Source organism: Lepisma saccharinum, chromosome 26 (assembly GCF_977018435.1).
Source record: "Lepisma saccharinum chromosome 26, izLepSacc3.1, whole genome shotgun sequence".
NCBI classification, from domain to species: Eukaryota; Metazoa; Arthropoda; class Insecta; order Zygentoma; family Lepismatidae; genus Lepisma; species Lepisma saccharinum.
This window is the reverse complement of record NC_139254.1, coordinates 44,102,801-44,124,870: the sequence shown is the minus strand read 5'-3', so window position 1 is coordinate 44,124,870 and position 22,070 is coordinate 44,102,801. Positions and strand designations below refer to the sequence as shown.

Below are 22,070 nucleotides of genomic sequence, written 5' to 3'. Positions count from 1 at the left end.
CCCCCCTTCGCCCCGGGCACGCCATTGAATGACACTTTATTACTTAAATATTAATGTACATACTCGTTCTGCTGAAATGATTCTGATTCCTCCGCGTAAATTTTATCTCCAAACTGATATATCTTTCCTTTGTGACGGATAAAATTAAGGAAATAGGTTGGTATCACTTTCTGTTGTTTCAGAGATTTTCAAAGTGATCTTGTGTGGATGCTTGCATTTGCAGTTGTGGAAAGCGCGTGGGATAGTGTGAGTGTTTGTTGCTTCGTGTTTTGTGCTGTGAATTTATCGGAATGAACGCGTATTTAGGAACGGTTGATGTGAAGTGCGGGTGTATTATTGAGCAATTGAAAATTGCTTCGTTTAGCTCGAGAGAGATAAGTGTTAAAATGAAAATCGTGGAAGGGGTCGACCAACACCAAGAGTTTGAAATTTATTGTGGTGAGTACATCGTCTATGCATGTGTTTCTTTGCTTTGAAATGAATTTTTTATTGTTTGTGTTTAACTTTTCATTTAGTGTTTAAGTTACTCCAATGCGGTTTTTAGGGTGCCCAAAAATACTAAATTACATCATGCAGCGTAAAATAAACAAATGATTCCCATTTTTTTTTATCTAAATCGGTTTGGCCACCGTTTGACCATATTAAATAATAATGAACAAATAAAGGTACTAATAAGCAAGTAAGAAATTCCGTCTCCCTTTAGTCGTATGCGGAAAGTTCGCATATGCAAAACGTTTAATATCATATGAATAACGTTACCTGGATTTTTTTTAAAAAGTAAATGTGACGTTTGCGGATCATATGGTTTATTTTTAGTACAGTCACTTTATTACGATATTTTGACAAATCCAGCGACTGGGTAAATGAGGCTATAAACCTTGAATCTTTCCCCTCGGCATGTCGTTGTACTACATGTTTTGTTGTAGCCTACTGAAACATTGCTTGCCTCCTTCGTAAGACTACGCTTCGCTACTGGTAGTGTGCATACGGTGTATAAAACAGGGTAAAATATCTACCACAGGAATTGGTGAATCCCTATTCAAATCTCCTGGGAAACATCCTAGAAAACGGAAACGAAATCGATTATGATGACTTTGCAGATCCTCTTCAATAAATACCTTCAAACTTCTTTCAGGTACGAGTTTCTCTTATATGCTGCAGTAATATGCATACACGTTCGCAGGATTTTTTCCAGGGAGGGGCAAGGAAGGTATTTTTTCGGGGGGAAACGAGGCACATTTTCCTCAATAATAGTGTTGTTTCCTCAAAAAACATTGTTTAAATTTCAATTTATCATATTCATGCAATAATTAATACATATTATTGTGGCTGAAATGAAATTATATGTGTGAATTATATTCTTACTGCTGACACGTGCGTGGCAGCAGACTCGGCCATAATTTTTGGAGACTTCCATTTTCCAGGCCCGTTCCGAAAGTCGCAACGAGTTATGGTAACTAGCTGTCCCATAAGTGCTTCCGAGCGTTTCGCGAGTTTCATTATGCTGTCCCAAAAGTCGCATTCCGTGCGTTTCGTGCAAGAGCGAGATTCACCAAACGCACGGGCCAAGAGGCTGGTTTCTTCGGTGAGAATCGTCTGCTGCCTTCAGACAACGCGCATGCTGATGGATTCAAACTACACTAGTTCGGAAAATGTATTATAATTTTAACAGATAGCGATATGAAGCAACATGCACAAGATGAGTATGCCTTAACCGTTCTTAGAATGTGATTAAAATTAATAACAGTGTCCACAGTAGAGTTTATTTTTGCCATAAGGACATTCTTTCCGCTGGACGTCATGTGGAAACTTTCTCTAAACAAAACGCTACGCCTGTGCTTTCGCCTAACTGGTTTCATCAGATTCACGAGACCAGTTATTTTCGTTGGATGCGTTCCTTTCATTAAGACTTTCGGAACGCACTCCATGTAAGTTTCTTCCCCCCCCCCCCCCCCAACGTGATTGTTTTTGCATTGCTGGAATAAAAACTGCCATTTCCAAGGAATTTCAGAGCATCGAGAAATAACTAAACAGAATCATTTGGAATTTCCCGACTGTTCTGGATCCCGAAAAGTTGGGGAATCATTTCCCGAAGTTGGAATCACGGTGGGAATTTTTTACCCTATCCCGGTAACCACTTTTCGGGAACCATCACGTCACGCCCCTAGTTGCTTTCATGTAATCCGCGGTCGGCGCGGTCACTGTTTTGTAGTATGTCTATGGTTTTGTTGCTATGTATCAAAGTGGGCGGACTTCGGGAGATACGTAATCTGTGGTTTCTCTGGGATGGATATTGGATGGAAACATGAGATAATGTGATAAGAGAGCAGTTATCAGTGAGTGGTATGCTGCATGTCTTTCTCAGAGAAATGATCGTGGAAGTGAAAACAAAAGTAGAAATTTGCATTTGTTTCTCATCTCTAGTGTGTACCATACAAAACTTTAGCACGAACTAAATTCAGCTATAATGCAAGGCGGCTAAATTACTTTTTGATCCATGCATTTCACCGCAGAAGAAATACAAAGAATTCTCCAGTTGTTACAAAACGTTTTCTTAGAACACTCCAAATGGCATCTTCTCATTTCAGGCAAGTACGGGTAATAGTGAGGATTTTGTTTCCCCAGAATTGTGAAGAAATTACATTGAGTGTAGTATGAATCCTTGCACTTTTCGTGCCGAGATTTATTAGGGAAATTGCTAATTTACATATGCAAGGAAGTACTAAGTGCTTCAGCAAATAATGTCGATTGTTCCAAGTCTGTATTGCTATGTTGTACGTACCGCACAAAATACGCAGATGAACATTAGGCTGTGCGATAAGAGAAGTTGCCAGTAATTGTGATATGCATATTTTGTGAACTTTGATTTACACGTAAGTAATGTATTTTCTGTAGTGCAACTGTTACATCTGAGGATAACACTTCGAAATAGTGAAAACGGATTTCTTCATTTTTGCAGAAGAAACTACTTACGGAAATCAGTTTCTATAGCATTATCTAAGTTTGTCAATGTATTTTCTTTCATCGTGTAATCTTGTTTAGCGCGAATTCATGTTTTTTTTCTAGAAAAATGAATTTTTAACTACGTTTGCCTAACGGAACCTAACCTTACCGTGGATGTTTTTTGGGGCTATGCGTGAATGGTGTTTGGGGCTATGCGTGAATGGTTTGTGGGGCTATCCGTTAATGGTTTGTATGGCTATCCATTAATAGTTTGTATGGCTATCCGTTAATGGTTTGTATGGCTATCCGTTAATGGTTTGTGGGGCTATCCACTATTATTTTCGTGAGAAAAGCATAATTCCACCGTAAAGAATGTTCTGCAATGCAGAATACATAAGTAGAAATATTAAAAAGGACGAAATAAATGAGTTATAGGTGTTTTCATGAGATTGAAGTAGTACCCATCTGAGAAAATACAAACACAGTATTTGTGTAGCATACATCAAAATTCACACATAATTGCCAAGATTTTAGTTGGTGAATATTTCAGTTTTTACCTGTGTAATATCAAAAGGCATCAAACAAACAAGGAGTGGCAAAACTTTTTGGTACCAGTTGTATAAGCCAGAAACACATTAAACTCGTTTGTTTTCAAATAAAAATCATTTCTACTTACCTCATATGCATACCGGAACATTTTTCAAGCTGGGGATCACTTTTTTTCCATGAAAAAATCATTATTTTTAACATTATAATCATTTATTGGTCGTTGCTAATTCGACAGGCAAATCTTGACTCACGTTGTCTATCGTCAGCTGATGTGCAGTGTTTCCAAACTTATGAACCGATAAATGCCGCACAAACTATTCACAAAAGGTTTTTAAGCGAAAATTGAGGCTAGACTCTACTTTACGTCCTTATCTGCATGGTGATTGCTTCTTTGTGCTCGTGGTGCGGCACCCGGCATCTCTTCGGGTAAGTACCTTTTTCTTTTTACACTTTCTGTTCACGATAGCCCCACGATACCTCGGGGTCGAGGTATGCCTATGAGGTTAGGTTAGGCCTGTTAGGTTAAGTTTCATTAGCACTCATTTCACCCCTAAATATGTGCTTCATCATCTAAAAAATTCCTCAGTACGTTCAATTATGCATATCCGGACAACATCGGTTTTTCTCGATTTACTCCTTCAGGAAATTTTTCCTCGCTTTGGAATTTACGTTGTTGAATTCCTTGTAAAATAAGCTTTATAACGATATATATGACACATATTCCTTAGGAAAAGGACGTAAACTAGAGTCTTACCTTAAATTGGAAAAAAAAACCTTCACACGTCATCTTGTAAAACTACCACGTGGTTGCTACACTGACAGGGGTTTACATAATCGAATGCATGGAACATTTGATTCACGTAGACGACGGTAATGGCGGCACGAGCTATCGTACAATGGAGATGCATGAATGACGAAAAATACCTTACTTACAGGCCAAATAAGTTGCACGATTCGAAAAAACAATTTCCCCAACTTCAGAAAGTCCTCAAGAACGCAATTCCGTAAGTACTTTCTCGTCTTTTCTCCTGTAAATTGGAAGAAATCCGTCTCCGACTTATACAATTGTTACCAACTTTTTTTAAAAAAAGAAAAATTGCATTTTTAATTAATAGCAAAGAGACATGTCAAACATATAAAACTTTTTAAACATACAAGAACACTTATTTTTGTTATATCGAAGACACATTTCTTCATTTTTACAGAAGAAACTACTTACGGAATGAGTTTCTCCAAGCTTTGCAACGTTTGTCGAGGTATTTTCTTTCATCGTGGAATATATTTGACCGGGAAATGATGTATTTTTCAACAGAAATATCTCACTGACGCACAATTGCCATTGCTTTCGCTACCTGAACTGCATGCTGCATGTGTTTGATGAGATAAGCCCCTGTCAGTGTTTCCAACCACTTTTTTTTTCACTATGCTTGCCTAACGTATCCAAACCTAACTTAACCTTATCGGAAATGGTTTGTGGGGCTATCCGTCAGCTACCGTGCATAATGGTTCGTGGGGCTATCCGTCAGCTACCCGTGCATAATGTAAAATTTTCACACGTGACGAACACGATAGTAGGTATTTTTCGAGGAAGAATGTTGGAAACACTGCATACCCACAACATGAGTAAAAATGTGCCCGCCATATTGTGTGTTACAGAAGCAAAGAAAGGAATCAAAAAAATCACTCTGTATGTGAAAAATTGTGTTTGTACTACACGATAGTAGATATCGTAACTGTTTATACTCCTAGCCCAAAGACTAATTACACAGGCCTGCGAAATTGAAGTTGTTGAAAAATACAAGAGACGTGTTCGCTGAGTTTTATGTTATTGGGTGTGCTGATTTCGAAAATGACCTCCATTTTTTTCCATCACGTCAGGATTTTTTGTAAAATCGATATCAATATTTTTGCTAAAATCCTATGTGAAAAGGAATTTTCGCGAACAATTTTGCATGCACTATCTGGCAACAGTGGTTTTGATCCATTTAAATCTATGTAAAATCGATGCTTGGTGATGCAAATTGATTTATTGGCAATTGATTTTATTTTTTATAGGTTTAAATGGAAGAAAACCACTGTTGCCAGATCGCACGAGCCGCCTCTCGTCGAGAGAAAAACACAAACTTCCCTTGCGTTTACACTTTTTACATCCCATTATGGTGAAGTTTCTAGAAAAAAAAAGCACCAACGTATTATGTTCATTTGTGTTTATTAACGTAACGTACATAAAATAGACGATTGACCACGAGGAGCAATGTATGTGTACATGAACGTTTGACACAAATTGTAAGCTGAACAAACAACAAAACCAAACACAAACAAAGTTTATATTTACGTACCTACCCTTTTGCCTTTGAAACTTCTTTTTGACGTTCTTCTTTTATATGCAATCTCAGGCCTCTCTCGTGTTAACATCCAACAGTAGTCGGCGAGCATGTTCTTGTCCCATCGTCCTTGATATTTGCGATCCATATCTTTAATATCTTGGTGGAACCTTTCACCCTGTTCTTCGCTGACTGCTCCTAAATTTTCGGGGAAATAGTTCACATGTGAGTGAAGGAAATGTAGTTTGACACTCATGGAGCAACCCAACGCTTGAAATTTGTCCAGCTTATTCATAACAATTGCTTTATAGTCAGGATCCTTGTAATTCCCCAGAAATTTACTGACCACATCTTTGAAGGCAACCCAAGCTTCTCTCTCCTTTGTTGTCATGCTAGTCTCAAAGTCTTTATCCTTCATGAGCTTGCGGATATCTGGACCAACAAAGATTCCCTCTGTCAACTTGGCTGCGGATAAACCTGGAAACTTTTTGCACAGGTATTTGAAACAATCGCCATCTTTTGGAATAGCCTTGACAAATTGCTTCATTACACCTAATTTGATATGCAACGGGGGTAACAATACTTTTTTGGGTCAACTAAGCTGTTCCGAATCACATTCTTGGTGCCTGGTTCAAGATTTTGTCTTTTAGCCCATTCTTTCTTGACCCAATGTTGAGTCTTTGCACGGCTGTCCCACTCACAAATGAAGCATGGGAACTTTGTATAACCACCTTGTTGACCAAGAAGCATGGAGATAACTTTCAAATCACCGCAAATGGTCCAACTGTGGTCGGCATATTTTATTTTGTTGAGGACGAGAGCCAGGTTTTCATAGCGTTCTTGTAAACTGGTACAGATGCATACTGGCTTCCGTGATGAAGAAGGACAGCTTTCAGGCTCCTTGTCGATGAATCTATAAACAGCCTCCATTGATCTTTATCGTAGGTGATATTAAATTTGCTCATCAATTCGGGAACATCAGAACAATAGACCAGGTTCTCCGCTTCCTCAAAGTACTGAACAAAGTCCTTTTCTCGATTACCAATAAAACGTGGTTCCTTTGGCCAATAAATGTTTTTCTTTCAATCTGGAGCCCAACAATTCAGTTGCCTCTTTCGAAAGGCCCAGATCTCTAGTCAGATCATTAAGTTCAACCTGAGAGAAGGGCTGAGGTGAATCGCCTCCAGAGGGCTTATATTCGGTATCGGAGCCTTGGCCGTCTGGATGTTCCGAGTCTGAAGACTCTGAAGAGATGACTGGTAATTCAGTTGGAGGCAAAGGCACTGGCACATCAGGTCCATGAGGCCGATATAATGTTCTCAGGATAAGAGATTAGCTTGTGATTTTTTCGGTTATACCCACGGACATGGCAGGCACAAAAGTAACAGTCATCACAGTGGTTCCTCGGCTCCCTCCATGTCATAGGAATTCCAAAGCGTAAAGCAGTCTTCTTTCCGTTGAGCCATAAGCGTAGATCATTGAGACACTGCACACACACTTTATGAGGAGCCCACGATTTGTCCTGGTCTCCGAGTTTCATGCCAAAATACGAAAGATAAAGTTTTCTTACATAGTTTGTAATGCTCCTCATGCGATGTTTAAGAGCACTATATTCGCCGCATATGTAACAAAAGTCATCTGGCACATTTTCACAACATCTCGAACTCGAAGCCATGCTTCACGAAACGCACAGAGGAAAACATCAGTTACAATTGTTTTTGTGATGCAGTTTCCACTTGTCACTGTATCAGCACACGCACGACACTACACATGAAAGACAAATTGAGACGAACCTACAAATTTCCACGTCTTTTATCTTACTATGAACATGGTAAGTACATGATCTGCTGGGTTAAAGAGCGATAAACTGAGTCCCTCATGAGGACATCTGTTTTATATCGTTTCTGCTGCCTCCATACAAGTCGCGAGAATTCAGTCTTACGAATAACACGTTCAGGATCAATCCAGATAAAGCTCGACACAACTGGAAGGTGACTGCCGATTACGCTGGCTTAGCGAGCGTTCCTGCACAGTCTGCGAACCAAGATAAGGATTTGCGCGACGCTATTGGTCGAGAGCGATTGCGACAGGGAGGGAGGGACGTCGATGGGGGGAGTCACCGAGGGGTAACGTTTCACCACGGTAGAATGATGTTCAGGCAGGGAGGAAAGATATTCCATGCCTAAACAACATATTAATGGTAAATGTTCATACAAATCCAAGTACAATTAAATTTTTCAAGAAAACGTGATGTGATAGACATTTTTCTTTATTTTTTTTGAACTCAGCACCACAAAATACATAAAGTTCACCTATCACTTCCCTTGTATTTTTTTCATCGCAGGCCTGTGTTATCATAGAATTTTGGAAATCATTGTCACATGAAGTTTGAACCTTCCTTAAAGTAATGAGCACTGTTTGGACTTGGTAAGGAATCTCTTAATAATGAAATTGAAGGACTGGGCCCAACTTTCTAATGTTTAATTCTGAAGTAATCATGGTACACATGTATTTTTAACATTGTTCAATTTCTGTTTATGCCTGTGCACATATACTTTGTTGACTTTGTGATTACATTATTTTTTCTGGAGAATGATTTTCCTCTTCTGTTTACTCTTATTTGATTATTAGGCTGAGAATCGATAGACATTAAAATTGATGGACATCATCAGATTATTCACTATTTCCCCATATTCACGCTCTCAAAAAGCAACTATCTTCAAAGTAGGCATTTGAGTGAAATAGGTTAAAAACAGGAACTGTAAAACTTGTTTTTTTTCCTTCTGAGATTTGGGTATATATTAGGAATACTGAAAGTATCTCAGATTACTTTAAGATTCAGTATACTCACTAATTTTGGCCTCGTAATCACGAATCTGCAGTTAAAAAATGACGGTCAAGTCTAGAAATTGTGTAACAAGCTTGTCAATTACCGCTATGCAATAACGTAGAAACCATGTTTCTCGCATGTGAGAAAATGGCATCTTGCGTAAAGTTGAAAAATATGTTTACCCCACAAACCATTCACATGAGGTTAGGTTAGGCAAGCATAGTAAAAATTAAGGGTGATCGTAAACATAGTTTTGAAACACTAATCATTGAAAAAATCGTTGTTTTCTTCATAAATCAATGGTGTTTGCTCCGTTCATGGACCCACTTTTTTCGACTTATTTTGCAATGTTTAGACGTTACCGCCAAATTTTAACTGCAGATTCGTGATTACGATGTCAAAATTAGTGACTATGCCAAATTTGAAAGTAATTGAAGATACTTCCGGTATTCTGTATTTGCTCCTAAATTTGCACACAACCTCTCTCATGACTGAAAGTTAGAGCTTTGATCTTTCCTTTGATGGATACGTAGACCGATATGGTCCAATCTGATTAGTTGCATTTTCCCTCAAGTACAGTGTACTATAATTGCCAACAGGTGCAGAATTTATGCACCATGTCATAGCACAAATTGATAGAATTCACAGACATGGCCAAAAAGAAAGAAACAAAACTTGAAATCCAACTGGAATATATAGATATTCAACTGATAATTCATAATATTTCTCATTGTAGGCACTCAAAATGGCAGCTATACAAAAACCCTGTCGAGAAAGTGAAATATTATGAAGATTGTGTCGTTTATAAATGTTTTCCGTTGTTTTTCGGTCGCAGAGATGTTTTATTGTGAAATATAGCATGTCTGTTACCTTACCATTAAGCTGAACACCCCGAAGACTTCACACAACAGCTATATTTTACATCGTTATGTTTGGAGTTGATATCCGTTTCCAACATGTCCTTTTGGTATTTTAGTGTGCATACAAACAGATTTTACGAATAAAAATTGGCAAAAGTATTTCCAGATGGCAGGTTTTTATTTATGCAGGTCATTCTTTGAGATAAAATATCTCCGTTATTTGTGTTTTCTACATGCTGGAACCAATTTTATATTACATAATACATCGAAATCTTGTCAATTGACAAAAATCAACATAATTCTGAAGTAGGTATAGTGGGTTAAATGCTCCCAAAAGCCTACATTTTCCGGCCAAGGAAAAATTTAAAGCAAATCCTCAGCCTAATACTCATTTGTTTGTGAGCTGCCATTGAAGTCCAAGTTCCTTTTGCTTTATTGCGATTTCATCATGCTACAAATGCAATTTTAACATGGTTTGATTTCGATTTACTTCTGTTAACACATGCTGCAGAGTTTTAGCGATTACTTAAGATTTTGTTCAATATATGCTTCGTAATTAGGTTGGGCAGGCAAGGTTTGGTTCTCTTAGCATTCAAATAAAGTCCCTAAATGCATTCTACTAAGGTTCTGATTTACTTCTACATTAATTCTCACTAGTCTACGATACTTACAGTCGCTTGTCAATGGAAAGGACATTGTCCATGGGAAGCACACATGCTTGCGCAAGGTAATTTTTAAGTTGTTTTTTCAACATAAGTAACTTTTTCGAAATCCAAGCAGTGCTCATTACTTTAAGGAAGGTTCAAATTTCGTGTGGCAATGATTGCCAAAATTATATGATAATCAGTCTTCCAACTAGGAGAATTTGAAAAAAAATAATTCATAAAACAATCGGAACTGTTACCACCATTCATTTACTCTCGTCATGGATGCAATGCTCACACATGTAAATACTGCAGGAGCCTGTGTCCATAATGACTGTAAAGAAAGGATAGCATCTCCATGGAAGGTATGGCTGCTTATGCAAGCTACTTTTTACATCTCTTTTTTTTTTTCTACCAACAGTACTTTTCAAAACTCTCAACTGTGCTAATTACTTTTTTGAAGCTTCCAGCCTACTGTCACAATTATTTCCAGAATTCTACAAAACATACTGATTGTTGCATAAAATCATCAAATGTTCAGAAATTGGTGGGTCAGTGACGACTCGTAGTTTTTTTGGGGTGTAGGAAGAAACTATGGTATACCGAGGAAGGTTTGGAAGAATGTGTACGATGGCTCAACAAACAAAATGGGTTCAGCAAAAAACTTGAAACTGTTTTGGAGAATTCCTTGTTTACCCCCATCCTTCTATCAATTTCCTGATATAAAATTTCCTCGAACAAAATCTGGCAGGATATAGAAAAGATAGAGGATGGATCGTGGCATGGTTGTAAAAAGCACTCCCTTTTATTTGAAACATTTCCGCTGGTGAAGTAAATATAAGATTTGGATCTAATTTTATTTTATTTCCCAAAAATATATTCCTTTGAATTCTATTTCCCTCTCCCAGAGGCTCAAGTTTGCAGATTATGCTAGATTTTACAATTGTGCCAAAAGCAGGGTGCTAGGTGCCAACAAAGATCAAACTCTGATAGGTTTAGTACCATTTTGCTGCAGCTTGCACCACTGATTGAGGAAACCCTCGATGCTTCCTCGCTGGATGCTTTAAAACCGCAACTTTCTTCCTGCCCCTTTTCCACTTCTCGCCCATCTGTTTGTAGTGATACCAGTGAGGTTCCTCAGCTGGGGCAGCAAAGCCTGTGTGTTCATCGTCTTTGGGCTGGATGGAACTGGAGCAAGCGACAGCAGTCAACTCTCGACAGTAGCTAACTTAGTCAATTGTATGTACATTGAGCATATAATTATGTAACATGCATTATTATTAAACTCGTAAAAAGTAGAGAACTGGAAGCAAGTATATATGAACTGTAGGAAGTTCCTCACTTCCTGCATGGAGAAATCGCCCCTGCCGTGGGTCAGGGTAATCCTCGAGTACCTTTGGACTACAAATTGTGGTCCAAGCTTCAGGAGATGGCTTGCAAGAAGAGACATCCCAATATTGAAAGTTTAAAGCGGTATCTTCTGAAGGCAGTTGCTCATTTTCCAGTCGATGTGTTGTGTAATTCAATTGGTGCGTGGCCACAAAGACTTACGGAATGTGTGCATGCTAAGCGTGGCCATTTTGAATAATGATTTGTGATTTTGATTTGTCATGCATCCATTTCAGTAATGTTATTAGGATATTAAAATATCTCTCAGCATTTTGTGTCAATTTACTTAAAACTTTGTGACAGTATTTATGGTAAGACTAGGTACGATTCGACAGAAATAATCAATTTCTGTGGTGAACTTGTTTCTCCGATGAAGCTGACGAGTTGAGCGGATCTGTCAACCGGCATAACAGAGAATCCCCACTGGATGAGGGAGCATCGTAGACAGTACCCGCAAAAAGTTAACGTTTGGGCTGGAATATTGTGTAATCGTATTATCGGGTCATACTTCATTGATGGCAATTTGACATCTGAAAAGTACGTAAATTTGTTGACAAATGAGATGCATTCGCGAATGTTTGGTATCAACAAAATGGAGGTCAAGTTCATTTTGCTTTAATTGTTCCCAATGTGCTGAACAACGTTTTCGCTGACAGGTGGATTGGTAGAAGGGGCACCATAGTGTGGTCACCGAGGTCACCCGATTTGACACCTCTTGATTTCTTCTACTGGGGATACTTGAAAGGCAAAGTTTTTGAAACCAAACCCAACGATATCTAGAAATTGAAAGACAGAATTCGTACAGTGTCAAATGCCGTTAGTCTGGAGATGTTACAGAATGTTCCCAATGGTGTGTATCTTCAGTTGGGACTGTGCCAAGAAAAGGGGGATACCAATTTGAGCAGAAAATGAATTGAGGTTGACGAGAATACCAAATGGTGAGAGGCAAGGGGACTCACCTACAACAAGCACCCTGATGGTGAGAGGCGAGGGGACTCACCTACAACAAGCGCCCTGATGGTGAGAGGTGAGGGGACTCACCTGTTACAAGCAACCCGATGGGAACAAAATACTACTATGTCCACGTCATTGTACCTGTGTTATGCGAAATGTAGTACCGAAACCTGGGTATTTTCTGATTCTACAATACAAAATGGGGGTTTCCATTTCAAATTTCACAGTTGCCCCCCACCCCACCCCCAGGTGTGATATCATTGAATAGCTTTCTTTCACTTGTTAGACACATATTTTTTCGTTTTCCGATTCGATGTGTATTGACCGTTCCAGGACTTTTGGACCACCCGGTATATATACACATCTATCTCAATGTATCATTCACGATCGTTTTTTTATTGCTAATGTTTACATTGCTATGGGTTTCTGCATGTATGTGTATGCTTGTATTGCATGTCCAATTTTGCAGAATATGTACAGTAACCATCTCCCAAAGTATATACATAGCATCATACTATATATTTCTTGCTTTTGAGATGCACAGTTTGAAACTATTATTTCCTATTTAACATTTATTTAGTTTTGAAATTCTGAAGTGATACATTGCCGGTTGCAGATGGCAGCCATTACTCTGCTGCACGTGGGTTAACTCCACTTTTACTTGCTGATCTTGAAGGGTAAAGTTGACCCTCCTTTTACTCCCAGCTTACCCGGCATTTCCGTTGGTGCAACAGATAATCAGCCGATTCATGTTTTAACTCTGAGTTTACTCTTACTTGCGAGTAAATCGACATTGGTGCAAACAGACATCAGTTTCAAAGAGTAAACACATTTGGAAATGAAATCGGAATGGGATACCCATGAGTAATGAAACTTTGGGGGTGTAGAAAGAAAACATAGCAAAGTTTATAAGTTATGCATAATTGGAAAACAAGAACCATGAACTTCAAGAAATAGTACTTATGATGGCCCCTGATCATATTTGTAGTAATAAATTAACCTGGAACTTGACAAATTTTCTGTATCTGGTATTCATTTAAAATGTACACTTTAGTGAGTCTGTAGATGATTTTTAAAGTTAAATGTGGCATAATTTATTCTATATTATTTAGAAAAATGAATCTTTACGGCAAAAATACTTAGTTACTGAAATATAATTTGTTAAAAATGTCAAAAAATATGTTCATGAATCCATCACGAGTATATCAGAAACAAAAAATTATGTATCATATGCACACATGCATGTATTTGGTACAGTCAATAAATAACCGGAATGAAAGTTGTACGGACTTACCTTTTAATACTGGTCCGCATACTCCGCTGCGTTGTTGAGGCAGGCATCCCACCGCTTCGTCAGATTTTTGATGCCCCTGTCCCAGAAATCCTGTAGCTGCTGTGAGTACCAATGTAAGACCGCCTCCTGCAGTTGTGTATCCGAGGCTTTCAGTGGGCTAAACACATGAAAGTCACTCCGGGATAGGTCAGGGATGCAGGGGGATGATCTAAACATTCCCAACCCATTTGTGTGATGATGTCCATAGTGTGTTCCGCAACGTGGGGACGTGCAATGTCTTGCAGTAGGATGACACCTCATGACAAGAAGCTTCACCGCTTGCACCTGATTGCAGGTCTCACCTCGTTTCGCAAGATGTCAGAGTACAGAGCAGCATTCATTTTCTCACCCTGCTGGAGGGCACCCAGCGAGAGCACAGTTTACGATAACCCATCTGATCATGAATCATCATAGATGCACTACCATAGGATATGTTCAGTTCACTTGCAATGTCTTTAATTTTCACGTGGCGGTTAGCAACAATGATTGCATTCACACGCTCCACGTTGTCGATGTTGATCAGTGTCAGGCTGCCCAACATGTGGTTCATTGTTCATGTTCGATCTTCCCTCTTCGAACATCTGGCACCATTTTGCGATCATAGGGTTTGTCATCTTATTCTCACCATACACCTCGACAATTTGGCGATGGATTTCACTTCGATTATGCCTTTGTGCCCACAAAAATGGGACGATGGAGCACACCTCAATGTTGGACGCTACCTCAATACGACGCGCCATACTGACACTGTGAATACTCGCATACTAAACCAGCTGAAGCACGGCTGCTTCTGGTGTGTGAAGACATTCCAGACAGTGTTGCCTCCAAGCAATATTATTTTATCTCTCTTAGTACACGAACACAGGTCGGGTGTAACTTACTTTTTGATTCACCCTAGTAGATACCAGGTATACAAAAAAGTTCATGCCGTATATTGCAGTGAGAAATAAAGACTCTGTAATTTCTGGCAAATGTGTTTTGTTCAGCAAAATAAGCTCCTTCAGCTTCAATTACATGTTCCCAACGTGATACAAGCTTATAAATCCCGCGTTTGTAAAAGTTCTGGTCCCTAGAAGCAAAAAATTGTCCTATGACCTGTGTGACATCATCTCGGTTTCGGAACTGTTGCTCACGCAAATGGTTATCCATGGCCAAAAACAAGTGAAAGTCTGATGGGGCAATGTCCTGGGAATATGGAGGATGAGGTAAAATTTCCCAACCAAGTGTGTTGATTACCTCCTTGGCCGCTTACGCCGTATGATGTCTAGCGTTGTCTTGAAGAAGGGTCACTCCTTTCCTGTTGACTAGTGCTGGCTGCTTCGGAAGCAGTGCAGCTGCAACCCTTTGCAACTGGGACGAGTACACCTCGTATGTGATGGTTTTGCCATGCTCTAGGAATTGAATGTGCACTACACCAGCACTGGTCCACCAAACACAGAGCAGAACCTTCTCTTGATGAATGTTTTCTTTGGGAGTCAATGCAACAGAACCAGGGGACGACCAATGATGTTTTCTTTTGCGGTTACTGTATAACACCCATTTCTCATCACATGTCAATATCTGGTCCAGGAATGGAGCTTTCTTGTGGCGTGACAGAATGATGCGCAAATGGTGAGCCGTTGTCCTCTGACAAAACGTGAGGAATCCACTTACTGAGCTTCCAAGTCTTCCCGAGGTTGTGCAGATGCAATCGAATGGTTTCCTCCGACACTCCAAACCCTTGTGCAAGTTCTTTGCACGTTTGCTGTGGATCTCGCTCGATGATCTCCTTCAGCAGGGCTTCGTCGATAGTGGCGGGGCATCCAGCTCGAGGTTTGTCCTGGAGGCTCTCATCGCCCGATGCAAAGCGACTGAACCACTTTCGCGCTGTGCGCTCACTCACATATGCCTCTCCAAACGCGAAGCATATCTTTCGAGCAGCGGCTGCAGCATTGCTGCCCAATTTGAACTCATACAGTAAAACACGGCCGTAAAACGTCCTTTGACACTGACATGTTCCCTTCAGGATTGTAGTTCCTACAGACCTGCTGTCTATGCGACCGACACGCCTCCCAACTCTGCACTGACTGACGGTTGCCAGGAATGTAAACTTTTGATGCCATCCAGACAGGGTTGCCGACACATGCCGTTTGACTTTTACTTTTCGTTCCAGCAGCACGAACGTTTTTGGATACCTGTTTGTCAGGTTGTATTCAGGGAAGAGGAAGGTTTCATAAAGATATTATAATTGTCATATCCCTCCCTGATTGCCTAGAAGTCTAGTCAGAATTACAATATGTTTATTGCGAACTACATAACTACTTACAGCAGGTACAAAACTCAAACTTCATTTACAGTACTTAACCAAAAGTTAAATGAACATTCCTCCCCGTGTTGTTTCTGACAGGAAGTAACTGGAACCTCAAACATAAATTAAGTGTTATGTTTCAACCTTCAGACTCTGTACCAAATACAAATAAAATAAGGTACAAAACAGGAATACACACACGCACACACACAAATCACTCCCCTTCGAACACAAGATTATTAGAAAGGTGTTTATCTGGAACATTCCTTTCCAGGTGTTCCATCAGGTGGCCTTCTCCTGTCAACTGTTATTTCACCTGAGAGGTGATTTAGATAAACATTTCCTTTCATCTGGAACGTGACACGCACCTACACTGGTCCTATAGGGCCTAGGGTGAGTTGCTAAGTTACGCTTTATCGGACTTCTCAGTTAGCTGTTAGGGTAACTAATTTGCAGGCCCTGACTTGGTCACTGGTGTCGGATTTTATACCTTTCTTAAGTTAGAAATGAAAGGGTATGGAACTTGCTTCCGATAAAGTCTGGTTTATTATAGTTTATGCACAGTATACAGTATCACTTATCCACTGGCAATCTTGGATTCAGGTTAACTGATGCAGATCTAAGTGCAAATCTGTAATGGGTAACCCTTCCAAGATTATTCACGGTTGCTTTTTGGTATCGCAAGAACCCAGAGCCGAAGCAGTAGGTTTATGAGAAACTAACCCAGGCAAATTGCAGCGTCCACAAAGGACCGGACAGTTCTCCCTACGAGGTAGACTTGTGATACCAGCAATCGGGTAAGATAGCCGAAATATACAGAAATCTGGTTCCTTTTTATACTAAATGGTACAAAATACCAAGGAAACTTGGTCAATATTTACACGTATCTATGGATTTACATAATTACAAGGGTTGTTCAAGGTTGACCGGGATTTTCGTACGTAAAAAATCTATGAATAGCCGGATCATGATGAAATGTGCGGGTGATGTAATGTATTCCTTCGCGAGTAACTAGCGCCCGGCATGACATATTTCGCGCATGCGCAGCAGTTGCAGCGAACATGACGGCAAGCAGTGTGTCTGTGGCTGTGGAGCAGCGGTGTGTAATCAAATTTCTCGTGAAGGAGAAAGTGAATCCAGCTGAGATTTTCAGACGATTGCAATCACAGTATGGTGAACAAACGGTGTCGCGGACAAGAGTGTACGAATGGTGTGAGCAGTTTCACGAAGGACGGGAGCTGGTGACAAATGAAGCGCATGGACACATTCGCCCGACTGCAGTCACACCAGTGAATATCGCACGTGTTGAGCAAATGATTCTTGAGAACCGGCGAGTAACAGTGCGGGATATTGCTGCCGAGGTGAATATCAGTGTCGGGAGTGTTGAGACAATCATTCACGACCACTTACGGTTCCGCAAAATCTGTGCAAGGTGGGTTCCCCGCCAGCTGACATTCGATCAGAAGTGGACACGCAGGACGGTCTGTGAACAGCTTCTGAATCGGTTTTGAGCAGAAGGTGATGAATTGTTGCAATCCATCATCACGTGTGATGAAACATGGTTGCACTATTCAACCCCAGAGACCAAAAGACGCAGCATGGAGTGGCGGCATAAAGGTTCCCCGCCCCCCAAGAAAAGCAAAACGCAGCCGTCCGCTGGAAAGATCATGGCAAGTGTCTTCTGGGACATGAAGGGCGTTATCCATGTGGATTTTCTGGACAAAGGGAGCACGATTAATGCCCAGTATTACTCCACATTGTTGAGTGGTGCTGTACGAAAGTCCATTCGCAAGAAAAGACCTGGGATGTTGTCTGGAAATGTCATTCTTCTCCATGACAATGCCCGCCCTCACACGGCCAATGTGACAACAACAACTCTGGCCGACATGCGCTGGGAAGTTCTGCTCCATCCCCCCTACAGTCCAGATTTAGCCCCCAGTGATTATCATTTGTTTGCACCCCTTAAAGACCATCTGCGAGGGAAGAAATTCACGACAGACGAAGCACTGCGGAGCGATGTCCTCCAGTGGCTACGACAACAACCAAGTTCTTTCTACGCCAAAGGAATTCGGGAGCTGCCAGAACGATGGCAACGGTGCCTCGGCGCGCACAGAGAATACTTTGAAAAACTGACATAGTTTGGTGTTTCTTCTGCTACCTATTTCCTCTGCAGAAATAAAAGTCCCGGTCAACCTTGAACGACCCTTGTACATCATACAATTTAGATTTTTACAATATTTACATAAAATAATCAAAGTTGTAAATAACGTACCTTTCTAATATATTTTTCCAATGCCAAAAACGTTTGCATAATTATTAATTTTGTTATCTTTATGAAATGCAGATTAATTCCCGAACATTCGAATCTTGTGCAAGTCATAGATAATTTATGCACACGCAGATGTTGAACTCCCTATTTCCAAATGGAAGTATGACCAGATTTGACTGGGGCGACACAAACGTGGTTGGACTCCTATCTCATGCTCTTTTTCCTTATCCTTTCTTTCTTTCTTCATTCCTCTTCCTTCTCTCCTCCTTCGCTCTTGTCCTGTCCACTCTTTCTAACACCTTTTCCCATTCTTTGTTTATCTTCAGTCCCCCATTCCAGTTCATTCTGTCTTCTCCTTTCTTCTCTATTTCCTTGGCCTCCTTCAATTTTGTCACTAGTATTCTCTTCTCCCTTCCTATCTGCTTAGCCTCATCCCACTCTATGTCATGTCCTGTTTCTCTGTTGAAACATAACTTTTAGTTTGTTTTAGAAATACAAAGGCTGTCGCAGAGAAGGTGAGACTAATTCCTGTATAGGAAAACGGCGACTTCCATTGGCTAGCAAATGTACTAGGGTGAAAATTTGGTTCATTAGCTGCCGATTGAGACCAAAATTAGCGCAATAGGTCAAAAAGTCGTGACTGCGTAGCAGTTAAAAGACAAGCATGTACATGAACCCCTCCAAGAATCATTAAAATTAATCAAAAAAATTACAAATTACAAAATTTTTATTCAGAATCAGCCATATCAAGTAGATATACATCTTTTTCAAAATAGGCACCATTGACAGCTAAGCAAGTGTCCACGCGTCCTGCCACTTTGTGAATGTCTTTGAAAATTCGTTGTCAGGTAGCGAACTGAAGAAAACTTGCGCTGCGGTGATCACTTCTTTGTTCATCATGAAATTACGACCACGTAAAGCGGCCTTTGAAAGTGGAAATAGCCAAAAGTCGCAGGGTGCAAGGTCTAGGCTGTCTGCTGGATGCGGGAAAATTTATATTTTTCTCTTCGTTGCGTAATCCTGAAAGGCCCACGTGGTATGCGGGCATGCGTTGTGAAGGAGTTCTTCAAATGCGGTCTCTTTTTTGCTACGTGCTGGCACAGAGTCTCAATGACTCATTGGTAATACTGTGGCTCTACTCAGTCTGTCTTGATCGGCATATGCCTGTTGAAACATCGCATATGTTTGCGCAGCACTTTTCCCTAACCGCCAATAACATTTTATGGCATGTCGCTATTCATCTTGAATACTTATTGCGAAAAGCAATATTATACACAAAAACCTGGAGGGGTAAACGAAACACGTTCCACATAAATCAACACAACTGCTCACTAACATGGTTTCGCAACATGTGACAACTTGCTACGGAAACAGAATGAGTCATCCTACTAGTGCCGAAACCATACGCAGTGTTGCCAAGCCAGGAAAAAATCTGTCTCACCTTCTCTGCGACAGCCTTTTAAGTTTCTTCCTTGGTCGGCATATTGAGTTTTTGATCAGCTTTCTTCAGTTACTGAAGAAGAAAAGAGCCCACTATTGGGAAGTTTATGATACACTGTATCTACAAACAAAAAATGAAACTACCGATTTATCTCAAGAAAGGAGCATTTCATGCTTATAATAAGTATTATTTGTTCATGTTTTGCAGCAAGGTTGACGAGTATGGTTTTGAAAGACCAGATGATTTTGACTATGAGAGCTATGAAGAGTTCATGCAACAATATCTTCATGTTTTGACAAAGAGGGCAAAGAAATGGAGCGGATTGATAGGACATGGGAAATCCCTGAAAAGGAACCTCACCGTCAAGAGATACATTAGGAAAGGAATTCCAGGAACATACAGGGGGCAGGTAATTCTTTTACTTTTCTTTTATATGACAGGTAACTTTGTACAAAATATAAAACATTATGTAACTCTAATTACAAGATGTCGTTTGAGACTGTGGCATATTTAGATTTCAAATTTTAGTGGATTAAAAAATAAAGTGAACAAGTGGTCCTGAAACTGGTAAATTGCTGGATTGTAGTATTTGTATTATTATCATCTAGCATCCTTTCTCCACTTTTGGCTAGTTGTAATGATGATGATGAGTGACGATATAATGAAATTGATGGAAAGACACTCAGAAAGAACATCCATGCACACAAGGGCGTCGCTATAAATTTTTGCATGGGGGGGGGGGCCAAATAATAAAAGTTGAAGAGTAGTAAAATAATAAATATTATAAACTAACAAAAATAAATTTTATTTGAAATAATAATAATTGAAATAATTCTTGAAGCTTTCCTGGCAACGCATATTGAAGAGGTTTTCTCGGGCAATCACCTGGCTGATTGCCCGAGAAAACCTCTTCAATAATAATAATAATAATTATTAGATAAAGGGGAAGACTCGATCCACAAAAACGAGTGAATACCAACACAACTATTTTCTGTATTTAGTATCTGAAATGCATTTTGATATTAACTTTCCACGTCTTGTTCAAGAAAAGGCTTTAAATGTTAGGGGGATTTTTTCCATAAAATTTGTTGTGTGACCTCTCACCTACAACTGTAATTCTTAGAGTTTTGAAAACTGTAGAACCATTTGTTCTTTGGATGATGAAATGGTAGAATATAACCTTGTTCGTGTATATTTCACTCAATGTTTTCCATCCAATTCATTTTTACTTTGATTATTCTCTTCGAATACTAACTAAATGAACTTTACTTCTGTTCTTAACAATAAGGGGAACAAACTTTCGACTTTCTTGTATCTTGAAATGAACAATATCAATTTGCAAGGGAGTCCACTGACCCCTCTCCCCCCCCTCCCGATGCCCGTACATGCACACACTGGGATTTGAACATGGAACCTTTGATGGCAAGATTGAAAGTCTACCATTCAACATTATTGACCCGAGCTGGTTGCTGTTCATTGAAACAAAATGGAAATCCCAATTGAGATTAAGTTCAAGCCCCCCCCCCCCACCTAAAGAAAAAAAAAGAAAACCTATTAACTCATTGCTGCATGTTAAACCACCATCAATAAGGAGGTTGCCTTTCGGTAAAGGATATGCATTGTAGGAATTTCAATGCTTGTTTCAATAATCCCACAGTGATGTTAAATTTCTTGTGTCTGCATATTATTTTCTATGTGTTGTTCAGCATTACTGGAGTCACATTTCGGATTGCAGCAGAAATGCGATGTTGTAGATCAAGGTCACAAACTCGTGTCTGGTACACTTGTGACTTTACAAAACTCCCAAGAGTCCACATAGCTACTGACACTACGACTGTTCAATTCAGTTCGCGAGAGCAAACCAACGAGTGCTGTTGTTTTGCAAGTGCAGAAAAAAAAAAACATTTTAAGATTACCTTTCAAACTAAGTAAGGCTTAAGGTGCTCTTGGTTAAATATTACACATAATGATTTTTGTTTTATTGGACTTTTAAGCTGGACACGCTGTATTAAACCTACCAACAGACATCTTCAAATTCATTGAATCCACCTGTTGTTTGTTTTGTATTTTCCTTAATGCAATTTTCTTCCACTTTTGAATACTTGAAACCATCATGATGAAATTGACATTCACAAGGCAACATACATCTTCATTGAAAACTGAATAACACCACATAATTTATACAAATAAATCTTTTGAGTTTCACCCCCACCCTTAAATTGCACATTTTTTTATTTATTATTTTTT

The 22,070-nt window shown here is 39.7% G+C and overlaps 1 protein-coding gene across 1 annotated transcript in view; it reads left to right on the top strand.

Moving 5' to 3' along the window:
• Nucleotides 1–2,190: 2,190 nt before the first annotated feature.
• Nucleotides 2,191–22,070, top strand: part of LOC145979805 (growth hormone-regulated TBC protein 1-A) — a 55,628-nt gene continuing 35,748 nt past the window's right edge. The window contains exons 1-2 of the mRNA XM_083112818.1: nt 2,191–2,588; nt 20,031–20,232. Of these exons, the coding sequence (XP_082968944.1) occupies nt 2,569–2,588; nt 20,031–20,232 (222 nt within the window). The 5' untranslated portion in view covers nt 2,191–2,568. The remainder of the gene's footprint in view (nt 2,589–20,030; nt 20,233–22,070) is intronic.